The 13,558-nt window shown below is 41.3% G+C and overlaps 1 protein-coding gene across 1 annotated transcript; it reads left to right on the top strand.

Annotated features, from left to right (window-relative positions):
• The first annotated feature begins 12 nt into the window (after window positions 1-12).
• Window positions 13-4,409, top strand: LOC133305721 (DNA-directed RNA polymerase subunit beta'-like). The gene is given in 4 exon segments (XM_061505963.1): window positions 13-446; window positions 1,417-2,544; window positions 2,546-2,733; window positions 4,375-4,409. Coding segments are annotated over 4 exon segments (1,785 nt in total).
• Window positions 4,410-13,558: the final 9,149 nt, after the last annotated feature.

Genomic DNA, 13,558 nt, shown 5'->3' with positions numbered 1-13,558 from the left:
CGTTCGTATTCTATGATTGATCCCTATAAATATCAACAACTCCGAATTGGATCAGTTTCTCCCCAACAAATGAGTGCTTGGGCAAAAAAAATCCTACCTAATGGAGAGATAGTTGGCGAAGTAACAAAACCCTATACTTTCCATTATAAAACCAATAAGCCTGAAAAAGATGGATTATTTTGTGAAAGAATTTTTGGGCCTATCAAAAGCGGGATTTGTGCTTGTGGAAATTATAGAGTAATTGGAGATAAAAAAGATGATCCAAAATTTTGTGAACAATGCGGAGTCGAATTTGCGGATTCTCGGATACGTAGATACCAAATGGGTTATATAAAACTGGCATGCCCAGTAACCCATGTGTGGTATTTGAAACGTCTTCCTGGTTATATCGCGAATCTTTTAGATAAACCTCTTAAAGAATTAGAAGGTCTAGTATACTGCGATGTGTGATTTGATCGAAATCCTTTTTGTACAGATTTCGGATGAGAAACTGTCATCCCATTCAATTGAATTGGGATGTCCTGGATCTGACATGTCTCTTGGGATAAGTAACATGAAGCTCAGAATTATGGGTGTATTGAATACTCCCAAGAAAAAAGGAAGAATTGGTCTATGGTCGATTCAGTAACAAATAAATATTAATTTTTATTGGTACGTACCTCGTGAAAAAAAAAAAGACTTTTTTGTGTAATTCACTATTCCAGCTATTTTTGAAAGAACTCAAAATATGTTCAAATAAGCAAACATATCATGGTTTAAAAGTAGTCTATACATCGCATATAGGCTTAAGTAAGGACATTGTGAAATAACCATGTGACATAACCATCGAGGTGAAGTTTGGACCTAAAAGATCGAATGGAATGATATATAGACAAGGAAATCTCTTATGAATTCCAGGATATTCCTTTCATTAAAAAGAATTAATAATAAGAATTCAATTTAACGGGATTCCACATTCGAAAGGGGACAGACTACTCAAGAATTTTTTATCCACTTCTCAATTACGACAGAAACAAAAAGAAAAATGGGGCGACGAAATGTTGCTTTGTTTTTATGTATAACTTGAGTAAAGAGTAAACCTTTTATTTTAGATTTTAGGTTTTATAGAATTTGAAAGCGGAAACCACTTTTTTTATTTTTATTTGGTGTAACTAAGCCGGATGAAGGTAGACCTTCACATCCGATTTTGAAGGGGGGAGATCCGATTGGATCCTATCCAAATTTTTCGTTTGCTAGACCTATTGTTAAAAAACCCACTTTCTTACGATTACGAGGTTCATTCGAATATGAAATTCAATCTTGGAAATATAGCATCCCGCTTTTTTTTACTACGCAAGGTTTCGATACATTTCGAAATCGAGAAATTTCTAGTGGAGCTGGCGCTATCCGAGAACAATTATCCGATCTGGATTTAAGACTTATTATTGATTCTTCGTTGGTAGAATGGAAGGAATTAGGAGAAGAGGAATTTACGTACAATGAAAATGAATGGGAAGATAAAAAAGTTGGAAGAAGAAAGAGTTTTTTGGTTCGACGCATGGAATTGGCTAAACATTTTATCCGAACAAATATAGAACCAGAATGGATGGTTTTATCTTTCTTACCTGTTCTTCCTCCTGAATTGAGACCTATTATTCAAATAGATGGGGGTAAACTAATGAGTTCGGATATTAATGAACTCTATCGAAGAGTTATCTATCGGAACAATACTCTTATCGATTTATTAACAGCAAGTAGATCTACGCCTGGGGAATTAGTAATGTGTCAGGAGAAACTGGTACAAGAAGCCGTGGATACACTTCTAGATAATGGAATCCGCGGACAACCAATGAGGGATGGTCATAATAAGATTTACAAATCGTTTTCAGATATAATTGAGGGCAAAGAGGGAAGATTTCGCGAGACTCTGCTTGGCAAACGGGTAGATTATTCGGGGCGTTCTGTCATTGTCGTGGGTCCATCACTTTCATTACATCGATGTGGATTGCCCTGCGAAATAGCAATAGAGCTTTTCCAGACATTTGTCATTTGTGGTCTAATTCGAAAACAATTAGCCTCAAATATAGGGGTTGCGAAGAGTAAAATTCGAGAAAAAGAACCAATTGTATGGGAAATACTTCAAGAAGTTATGAAGGGACATCCCGTGTTGCTGAATAGAGCACCCACTCTGCATAGATTAGGCATACAGGCTTTCCAACCCATTTTAGTACAAGGGCGTGCTATTTGTTTACATCCATTAGTTTGTAAGGGATTCAATGCAGATTTTGATGGAGATCAAATGGCTGTTCATGTGCCTTTATCTTTTGCGGCTCAAGTAGAAGCTCGTTTACTTATGTTTTCCCATACGAACCTCTTGTCTCCAGCTATTGGGGATCCCATTTCCGTACCAACTCAAGATATGCTTATTGGGCTTTATGTATTAACTAGCGGGAATCGTCAAGGTATTTGTGCGAATAGGTATAATCCGTCCAATCGCAGAAACCTTAAAAATGAAAGAATTCGCGATAATAACTATAAGTATACGAAAAAAAAGAACCCCTTTTTTTAATTCCTATGATGCAATTGGAGCTTTTCGACAGAAAAGAATAAATTTCGACAGTCCTTTGTGGTTCCGATGGAGACTAGATCAAAGGGTTCTTTCCTCAAGAGAAGCTCCTATTGAAGTTCATTACGAATCTTTAGGTACCTATCGTGAAATTTATGGACATTATCTAGTAATAAGAAATATAAAAAGCCCAAAGGGAAGAGAAGAAAGACACAAAGGAAAAGAAAGAGAGAGAAGACAGACTCAGAAACGCAAGAAAGAAATCGAAGAAGAAAAAAACCCTAGCATCGTGCAACCAAACCCAAGTTCCAGCCGACAAAATCCATATCATCCATGCCCAACCCTTGCCACAAATCGACCCATACGATCAGATCGTCTTCTTCTCACCGTTCATCCGTCCAAATTAACCCACATCCACGGTCCATTAAGAAAAGACAACAAGAAAAAAAAAACCTAGCCCTTACTTTTGGTTCAGAAAAAGCCAAACCAAAATCCGTTACTCAGTGGAGGTTGGAGCCTACGTTGCACGGACACGGACACGGGACACGGGACTCGACACGACACGACACGGCGACACGTTAATTCTAAAAAATGTTAGATTTCGACACGTTAGGACACATTTTGATATTAAATAATATTTTTAATAAATATAATACAGTTTATATTTAATACATCTAACAACTCATAATAAATTAATTACATTGTACTTAGAAATTGTTTTACATATAAATTAAGCTAAGTTAATTATATAAAAAAATTCTAAACTATAAAATAAATCAAAAATTAAACAATACGAAAAATATACCAAAAAGAAATCAGAATTAAAAAAAGCCCAAAAGAAAAATAAGGAAAGCAATAAATAAGGGAGATAAAAAATTAAAAATAAAAAGAAACAAAAAAATAAAAAGTAGAAAACGCACACCGTTCAATGTCGTCTTGTGACACCGCTGTTGAGATCCACTTGCTGTTGAGATCCATTTCCATTTTTTCATCTTCATGTCCAAAATCTGAGCTTGCTCCTTGTCTATTCAAATCCAATTCGTATTCAATACATGCTTCTTGCTTGCTCGCTTTCATCTTCTCCCTGGTGCTTGCTCCTTGCTCAAAATCTGAGCTTTCAGTTTCAGTAGCGTTGTGTTCTTCTTCTCATGCTCGAAGGAGGGTATGATTCCATCGTCGATGTCAACGTTGCCGGAGAGTATGAAAATGGAGGTGAGGTGGTGGCGTTCTGCCCTGTTCTCCACCGGAGTCGCAGGCAACACCGTCAAGTTGGGTTCCCAATTTTTTTATTTTAAATTTATTTTAATTTTATAAAAGTTTCAAAAAATTTACATTTCTACCCTTTGACCGTGTCTGATATGGTCAAAGTCGCGTGTCGGGATAGTCAACGTGTCCTAAAATATTGACCACGTGTCGAACGCGTGTCAGAGCGTGTCCGTGTCCGACACGCATTTTTCTTAAAAAATACCGTGTCCGTGCTTTGATGGCTGGAGCGATTGTAAGCGCAAGTTTACGTACGAGTTGCAGGAGCAACAATTCCATCCAGGTTGTCTGAGCAAAGGAGGGAGCTGCTGGGGACCATCTGCCTGCAACGCGCGAGAAGCGCGTGACACCTGCTGAGCTGGAGAGGAAAATCGTGCAAAGAAAGAAATGAACCCTATAAAAAGGGAAAGAGGAGTGAGTCATAGTCTCGGTTCTTCCCTCTCTGGTTCTGATTTACTGTTTTTAGTTTTATTGTTTTCTGAACAATTTTTATTTTATCTTCTTTTAAGTTCTGTTTTGTAATGAGATTCTGGTTCATCTGATGAACTTGATGCATGTCTTTACAGCACTGAGATTGCCGGTTGTTAGGCCAGTGCTGTAATTTAGTTTCTAGCATTTTTATTTTGTGATTTCTTTAGTTTTCTGTTACTGTTTGTAAGCCTCATCCCTATGGATAGTGGCTGACTTTTTAGAGGTTGGGTTTAGGTGATACCCAAACTTCAGTGCTTGTTAAATGTTTGGTTTTTTGGTTATAATTTTTATATCTCAGTTGTTTAATGCTTTTTCTAATGTTTAAAATTATCTGCATTTTGGCCGAATGTCAGAGGTTTGGTTAGGATTTAGTTGTTGAGAACCAACTAACTCTGGAATCTGCATTAGACACATGGAGTTAGATGAGAAATCATCTAAGGGATCTCATTTCAGAAATGAATGAGACCTCATATAATATTAGACCTGAGTCTCAAGAGTCCTAATCCCACTTGGCATAGAGATATGGAAGTGGGCAACTTTGGGATAAAATAATTTTTAAGAGATTAAAATTAACAATACAGTTCTGTTAACTGAGAATCTTAGGATGAGCTTTTTGTTAATCAAATTATTTTTCAAGCACTGTGGGGAAGGAGAGCCAGAACTCAACCCACCTTTTTGAACATCCTTATCAACTCAAATTTCCAATTTCCTTTGTTATTTCATATTTCAATCTCTGTTCTGTTTCAAATTTTAAATACAAAAAAAAATCTTGTCACATCTGTCATTTAAGTTGCTTCATTCTTACTGCTTATTTTATAACTTAGGAAAGTAATTCATAAAATTCTAAAGAAAAGTGAACAGTAGTGTTTTAGGTCCATTCTAGATTATTTATACTTTACAATTTTTTTATTTCTTTTATTTTCAAATAGTAATTCAGTTTTAAGCAATTACAAATGTTAGTCACTTCAAAACACTTCAAAACGCCAACAATCCTTGTGGGAACGATAACTGTGACTTATAACAGCCCTATATTACTTGTTGTCGCGTATACTTGCGCGCATTACTTGCACAACTGTTAGCAAGGCAACACACTACATCAATCAGGTTCTCTAGTGTGCAGTTGTTGTCTAAAATGTTTCTCTAGAGTTCTTGTTTTGCATCTTTGAAGGGACTTACTGGTTTAGCTCCTTTTGAGTTAATTTTTACTTGTTTTTGGCGGCATATTCTTAGGATGGGCGTCTCAATGCATTATATTCAACACCATCAATCTACACTGATGCAAAATATACAGCTAATGAGCAATGGCCTCTTAAGACTGATGATTTCTTCCTGTGAGTTTTTTCTTTGGATACTTTAGTTCTATATGTTTGGAGTGAGAGTTAAGGAGGGGGAAGGGAAGAGTGACTCAAACCTTTGAAAGATTTTTAATGATGGGAAGGGAAGGGAAGGGAAGGGGAAATGTTATATTTTAAAATTAAAAAGGGGATTAACTGTCGTTTATCCTACTTTAACTTTAACTTGCAAAAAAGAGGAAGAGAGTTCCCTTCCTTCCCTTAAACATCCAAAGAAGGGTGCTGAGGTAATACAGCTATTCATGAGCATTCACCTCACAAGTAGTTTAGAGAGCTCAATTTTGAATTCAAGGAACAAAATTTCAGGTATGCAGATCACCCAAATGCATATTGGACTGGTTATTTTACAAGTAGGCCAGCTTTAAAGGGTTATGTGAGAGTAATGAGTGGTTACTATCAGGTAAAATCTTGGCCTCTTTTACTTTATGAGGTAATTTGTTATATTCTTGTGAGCTCTCATGACTCGTTTTTCCTTGTTTGGGCAACATTTATTGCTTTATTGTTGACATTTAGGCAGCAAAGCAATTGGAATTTTTTAAAGGATGGAATAAATCAGGACCAAATACTGATGCATTAGCTGATGCTTTAGCAATTGCTCAGCACCATGATGCCGTTAGTGGCACAGAAAGACAGCATGTTGCTGCTGATTATGCAAAACGATTCTCAATGGGCTTTGCTGAGGTGCATATTAATAATTTTCTTTTTAATTGTTGATATCATAAATGTAAACTTAAAAGATCTACAATTTTTTGATTTGCAGGCATAAGGGTTGGTTTCATCTGCACTTGCTTTCTTGGTAAAAAAGATTAAGTTTGCATGGGGTGAACCTAGTGACAGACTTCCAGCAGGCAATGTACTATATACATAGAAAAAGTTCTTTCAGATTTCGATGGAAGAATCCATCTGCTAGTCTGTTACATTTTGCCTTGACAGTCAATTAAAAATCTAACATAAATGATTTGATTTTAGGTTAGCTGCCAAATTTGTATCAGCAACATAAACTCATCCCCAAACTCCCCCACCCCATGGAGGAAAAAAAGCTACACAGTCTTTGCATCAATCTTTCTAACCTGACAAGGGTTCCTATTTTTTCTTTTCGGTCCATAATAAAAATTATATGCATGAATAGGAGAGGATTGAGCCTACTGCATCTATTTTCTGTTTATATTAAATTCTGGTACATTCTTTTGTTTATGCAAGGGGATATTAATAAATATTATGGTGTCCCACCATTCTTTCAGGTTAATTTAGGAATATACATGCAAGATAGCAGTATGGGACTCTCAGTGTTGGTGGACCGCTCAGTTTGGGGTTCAAGCTTGGTAGATGGTCAATTAGAGCTGATGCTCCACAGGTTGGTTATATTTCTCATTCATCCCTATTGATGTCAAGTTCTAGTTGCTTTTGCAGTTTACTATATAGGATATAAATAATGAATGATGGCTGACATTTCCTTTATATTCAAGTTCTAGTTGCTTCTAGTTGGTTATAATCTATGATTTGCTTTATATTTTTCTAGGAGGTTGCTTCATGATGATGCCAAAGGTGTTGGTGAGGCACTCAATGAAACAATTTGCGTTGCTGAAAACTCTGATGTGTATTTACCTCATTTTTTCTCTGATGTGTATTTATTGTTTTTATGAACTTTTACAGGAATTTGAAAATGGAAAAGTACTCCTAAGATTGGCTCACCTTTATGAGGTGGTAATTATGTCACTGATTTACTGGTAATAATCTTTGCTTCTTTCTTAAAGACTTGAACTGTCGTTACAAAATAATCTGCTAACTTTTGCTTTTGCATAGGTCATTGTGCACGACTTCTGTCTAGCATTCTTAACCATGATTGTGATTTGTTTTGCTTCCTATGCTATATAATCACAAATGCAAACATGCATGCGTTTCTATCAAAGTAATGGAAATATAGTAATATATAAATATTTATATATGTAACTGTTAGAGATCAATAGCAGTTAGTCCATGCAACCAACTACAGAGGTAAGTTAAAACATGCAAGGAAATTTTACAATCTAGCTCTCAATGAATTATGATATTTGTCATGCATAAAGAGGAGTCTGTAGGATGGACAACTTCTTCTTCCATCAGCTTTATCAGCTATCAAATATTTGTTTTCCATCCAGACATCAAATATCATATATTCTTGAATTGATGTTTGGTGGGTATTTATTGCATGTTAAGATTGGAGAGGACAAATATTACTCTGTAACGGCAAGTGTGGAATTGAAAAAACTGTTTCCTAACAAGAAGGTAAGAGTGATACCTAACTACTGAAGCTACTTTTTCTCATACATCATTATAGTTTCATTTTAACAACTCGGAATTTTCAGATAAGTAAAGTGAGAGAGATGAGTTTGTATGTGTTTCGGATGGCCCAAGCACTGGAGCGGCCCAGTTACTCAGGCCCAATCCTCAGCCTTCTTCTGCGTCAGCCCTTAGGGCTGACGTGGACCCTCACGATCTTCAAGACTGCAGCACGTCTAAAAGATACACCAAAATGTCCCACTTTGGGACATTAACCGCTAAAGGCAGTCACCATAAGCACTGCAAAGGAATCTGCCACTTTGCTCAGTGCTGACATCGCCTGATGCAGTGGGTGCAGCGCTGCCATTGTGGCAGCGCCAACTGCGCCTAACACTGCCATCAGGGGAACACATCCCAAGGAGGGCTGACCCCCACCTCACCAACCCACACCATTTTCCTTATAAATAGCCCTCATGGGCACAGCAGGAAGAGGATCTTTTATGTACTGTATTTATGCCCATTTACTCTTAAGTCATACCCTTACTATTTGTCTACCATTGATATCTGCTTGCTTGTTCTTGGAATAATACCTTCTAGCCTGGTCATTACCTCAGCTAGAGGTACCATCCATATAACAACATTACCCTCAAAGGGTACATAGTGGGCTCACAGAACCAAACGGTACATTGGCGCCGTCTGTGGGAAAAGATAAACTTCTATTCCCATTCTCTTACCCAAAGATCCATTTGACGGGTCATTTCCTCTTACTAACAAACAACCGCCAGACGCTTTTTACAACTCTACATGGTTGTCACCACCAGGAGAGCGGAGCACGCCAGGGCCATGACGCCAGAAGGACACGTACAGACAGTACAACCAAGCTCCCCTCCATCCATGCATTCGACCCCAGCCGAGCGGACCGCTGGAGAAGTCCAACCTCCTGTACTACAGACCATAGGCCCACAGTTGCCAACGAATGATGCTAGGATCGTCCTGCAACATCATCAAGCACCCATGTGCGAGATGCAGGGAGAAAATGTAGTCCTAAACCAGCCACCTCCCCCCGGAGTCCATTTTGGAATGCCATTTCCAGCAGTTGTCCCACGACCTGCCTATCTCACCCGTCCTCCGTTACCAGCCCAAAGTCAACCACTGCCAGTATACCATGACCGCCAGATACCCATGGTCGCCCCATACCTTCATAGGCCATACACGCCTAACGTGGCTTTTCCTTTTCAACTACCTCACCAAGCTGGTTTCCCTTTCCATGGCTACGCTATGCAACCCCATAACGCAGCCGTTCCACAACCTCAGGCATCTTGCCCGAATCCTAACCAACAACCATATGATGCTCAGCAAGCTTTCCACCAAGCCCCAGCCCTCTCCTACTCCGTTGAAGCCCCACAAATGCCTCGTCCACAACGAGAACATATCAGAGTAACGCCTGCCCACACGTCAGGGCGTAACAAGCCTTTGACCGATAGCCTGAGGCTAACTCCCATACCCCTGGGTTTCAAGGGTCCCTCTAACATCACCACATACGTTGGCGATACCGATCCATTTGAGTGGATCCAGAAATTCGAAGCAGCAATGACACTCCACGGCGAAACGAATTTACTCATGTGCCGAACTTTCCCAACATTGTTGGGAGGGAGAGCCCTTACCTGGTACACCACCCTGCCAACAGGCAGCATTGCGTCATGGGATGATTTAGCAAGCAAGTTTCAATCCCATTTTGCAACCAGTCGCCCTGTACCCAAATCTGTGCACGCCCTTGAAAAAGTCCGACAACTTTCTGGCCAGACCCTCCGGTCCTTCCTAGATCGTTTTGATAAAGAGGCCTTGCAAGTGCAAGGCCTAGACCCCAAAGTATAGGTACATATACTCTTGTCAGGCTTGCGACAAGGAGAGTTCGCTTACGAGCTCGCGCGACATGAAATTACTGACTTAGAGGAAGTCAAGAAAAAGGCGCAGGAATTTATGAGAATTGAAGAATACAAAGGGAGTCGAGCTAATGACTCCCACTGTCAAGAAAAGGCGATCAGCAAGGGAAGGAATCATGTTGATGAAAGTAGAAAAGGATACCAAGCATCCAGCTGTTCCGCCCGCCATTCTGGGCGGGACACATCTGAACGATGGTCACACACTGTCTTACAAACAGATTACAAAGAGGATCCCAAAGGCCCCAGCTACCAAGCAAAGAGGTCGCACCATACTGCAAGTTTCATCGCAGTAGTGGCCACAACACAGAGGATTGCAGGCGCCTCAAGGACGAGATTGACGAACTCATTAAAAGCGGTACACAAAAAAGCGGAGGAGATAATGCTCGCCCCTCCAGATCAGGCAGGCGATACCGCGACCGAAGCAAGTCGCCAGAAAGGAGGAAAACCAATTAGGCCAACGCTCGGTCCCGCCAAGAACGAGCCCAAAGAGAAGACTCACCTCAAAGAACCAGAACACAGACAAGCCCGAGCCGGGGAAGGAGGCGTGTTGAAGAAGAAGACTCTGCAACCATCAAGCACAGAGTAATTAATATGATCTCTGGAGGTTTAAGCGGCGGGGGCGAAACGTCTAACGCCAGGAAGAAGCATCTAAAACAATGCCTGGCGATTGCAGGAAAGGTGATCAGCAAAGATAAAGGGCACCATGGCCCAGCCAGGCCAAACATAGTTTGAGACAGCAGAGAGTTGGGGGACGTTCTCCCCGGGCACGACGACCCACTTGTCATCCAAGCGATAATCGCCAATTACGACGTCAACCGTGTATTTGTTGACCACGGCAGCTCAACCGATATTTTATTCTTGCCATGTTTCAAAGCATTAGGGTTCACAATTAACGATTTAACTCCTGTCGCAGGTGAACTTTCAGGTTTCAATGCTACCACCACCAAGCCTTTGGGGGTGATAAACTTGCATCTCTCGCTTGGAACGCCGCCAACATCACGATCTGCAGACATCCAATTCCTAGTGCTGGATACATCATCCGCTTACAACGCCATCCTAGGCAGGAGAATGTTTGCAGCCTTTGAGGCGAGCATCTCCCACCCCCACCTTGCAATGAAGTTCATAGCCAGAGATAATAACATAGCTACTATACGAGGAGATCAAATTGTTGCCCGAAGTTGTTTCAACATCTCTCTGCGGCCAATGACAAATATTACCTTCAAAAAAGAAGCGACACCCCAGCAGAAGGAGACATCCCTATCTGAAGGAAATGCCGACATGAAGAGGAACGAGCACAACCAGTGCTTCTTGGTAGATTTTGACGCCAGGGATGATCCTAGAGTTGAGCACGCCAGACCTACGCCTGACGGAGCATTAGAACGCGTGGTGTTGGGCGAGGCGGATCACCAGACGACAACAATCGAGGCAACAATCGAACCCGAAGTAAAAAGAAAGCTGATACAGTTGTTAAAAGCAAATAAAGATTTGTTCGCTTGGAAACCGTCTGATATGCCAGGTATCGACCCAAACATATGCTGCCACCGTTTGTCGGTGGACCCTAAAGCAAAACCAGTTGCGCAAAAGAAGAGGAAGTTTGGCTTTGATCGCCAGAAGGTCATCGATGAAGAAATCAAAAGACTCCACGACGCCGGGTTCATCAGGGAAATCAAGTACACAACTTGGTTGTCCAATCCAGTGTTGGTAAAGAAATCAAACGGCGCGTGGAGAATGTGCGTTGACTGCACAGATCTTAACAAGGTCTGCCCCAAGGACGCCTATCTTTTACCAAGCATTGACCAGCTGGTTGACAACACCTCTGGTTTCCAGATGTTGTCCTTCATGGACGCATATTCAGGCTATAATCAGATTCCGTTGTTAGAGGAAGATCAAGACAAAATGACGTTCATTTCTCAGAACGCCAATTATTGTTACACGATGATGCCCTTCGGGTTGAAAAATGCGGGCGCCACATATCAGAGGATGATGAATGAGGTATTCAGAGACTTGATCGGCAGTTGTATAGAAGTTTACATTGATGACATGATAGCCAAATAAAAAATGGCAGACCAACATTTAGCAGATCTCCAAGGCGTTTTCCAAAGACTGCGAAAATTTAGCATGCGCCTCAACTCCAGCAAGTGCGCTTTTGGTATTCCCGCGGGAAAATTCCTTGGCTTCATGCTCACGGAGCGAGGCATAGAGGTCAACCCAGACAAGTGCAAGGCGGTCATTGAAATGCGAAGCCCGCAAACAATCAAGGAAGTTCAACAGCTAACTGGAAGGTTGGTAGCCCTCGCCCGTTTTTTGGCAAACTCAGCACACAAGTCCCTCCCCCTATTCGGGTTGTTAAAAAAGGGGACCGTCTTTCGATGGTAAGAAGAATGCGAGAGCGCCTTTCAGGAGTTCAAAAGGGCTCTCTCATGCCCACCAGTACTTTCCAAACCCGAGCACGGAGAAATGTTGTACTTATACCTCGCCGTCGGATCGCAGGCAATCAGCGCGGCCCTAGTCAAGGAGTCAAAGGAAGGACAAAAGCCTGTCTATTTTATCAGCAAAGTCTTACAAGGAGCGGAACTCCGGTACCAGCAAGTTGAGAAGGTAGCATTAACACTCATCTTTGCCGCAAGGCGTTTAAGGCCGTACTTCCAGTGCCATCCAATCACTGTCAGAACAAATCAGCCAATTCGACAAGTGTTACATAAGCCAGACCTTTCTGGAAGAATGATGTCTTGGGTGATAGAACTATCAGAATACCAGATCGCCTACGAACCAAGAACGGCCATTAAGGCCCAAGCCTTGACAGATTTCATCGCCGAGATGACTCCAAACCCCATCCTGAGAAGCATGCAACTGAAACGCCTTCAGCTGGTAACTGGAAGTTGTACGTTGATGGCTCTTCGAATGCCAAAGGATCGGGCGCGGGAATGATAGTTGAAAACCCAGATGGAGTAGCACTCGAACATTCTCTGACTTTTGATTTCAACGCCACAAATAATCAGGCGGAATATAAGGCCATGATAGCAGGACTGCTCCAAGCAAAAGAATTGGGCGCCCGACGCCTCAAAGTCTTCACTGACTCCCAACTGATAGCTTTCCAGATCTCAGGCGAATACCAAACCAAAGGACCATTAATGTGCAGGTACTTGGAGAAGGTAAAGGAGTTGATTGGAAGTTTTGAAGCTGTTGAAGTAGAGAATATAAGGCGAGCTGAAAATACACGGGCAGATATCCTCGCCAAGCTGGCAAGCACCAAAAGCCCGGGGAACAACAGATCGGTAATCCAGCACAACATGCCAAGCTCGTGCATCGTAATGAGCATTTCTAACCCCCAGAGGACGCCACTGAGGAAACCTGGACAACACTTATCATCAACTACTTAGCCGAAGGGGTGTTACCCTCGGATAGGAATGAAGGTCAAAAGCTAATACGGCGGTGCGCACATTTCTGCCTAGTAAAGGGATGTTTATACAAACGAGGGACCTCAACCCCACTCCTGAAATGTTTGAACCCTAATGACGTTCCGTACGTAATTGAAGAAATTCATGAAGGTATCAATGGCCATCACATAGGTGGTCACTCGCTGGTAAAGAAGGCGTTGAGAGCAGGGTTTTACTGGCCAACCATGGAACGTGACGCTCACGAGCATGTAAAGAAATGCGAAAAGTGCCAAAGATTCGCTGACGTACACAGGGCACCACCCGAAGAATTGGCATCAACCACATCTC

The sequence above is a fragment of the Gastrolobium bilobum genome, unplaced genomic scaffold (assembly GCF_033153095.1).
Source record: "Gastrolobium bilobum isolate Gb01-03AN ecotype WA unplaced genomic scaffold, APGP_CSIRO_Gbil_v1 utg33838, whole genome shotgun sequence".
Lineage (NCBI taxonomy): Eukaryota > Viridiplantae > Streptophyta > Magnoliopsida > Fabales > Fabaceae > Gastrolobium > Gastrolobium bilobum.
Note: the sequence above shows the minus strand (reverse complement) of the source record. Positions and strands in the feature narration are given on the sequence as shown.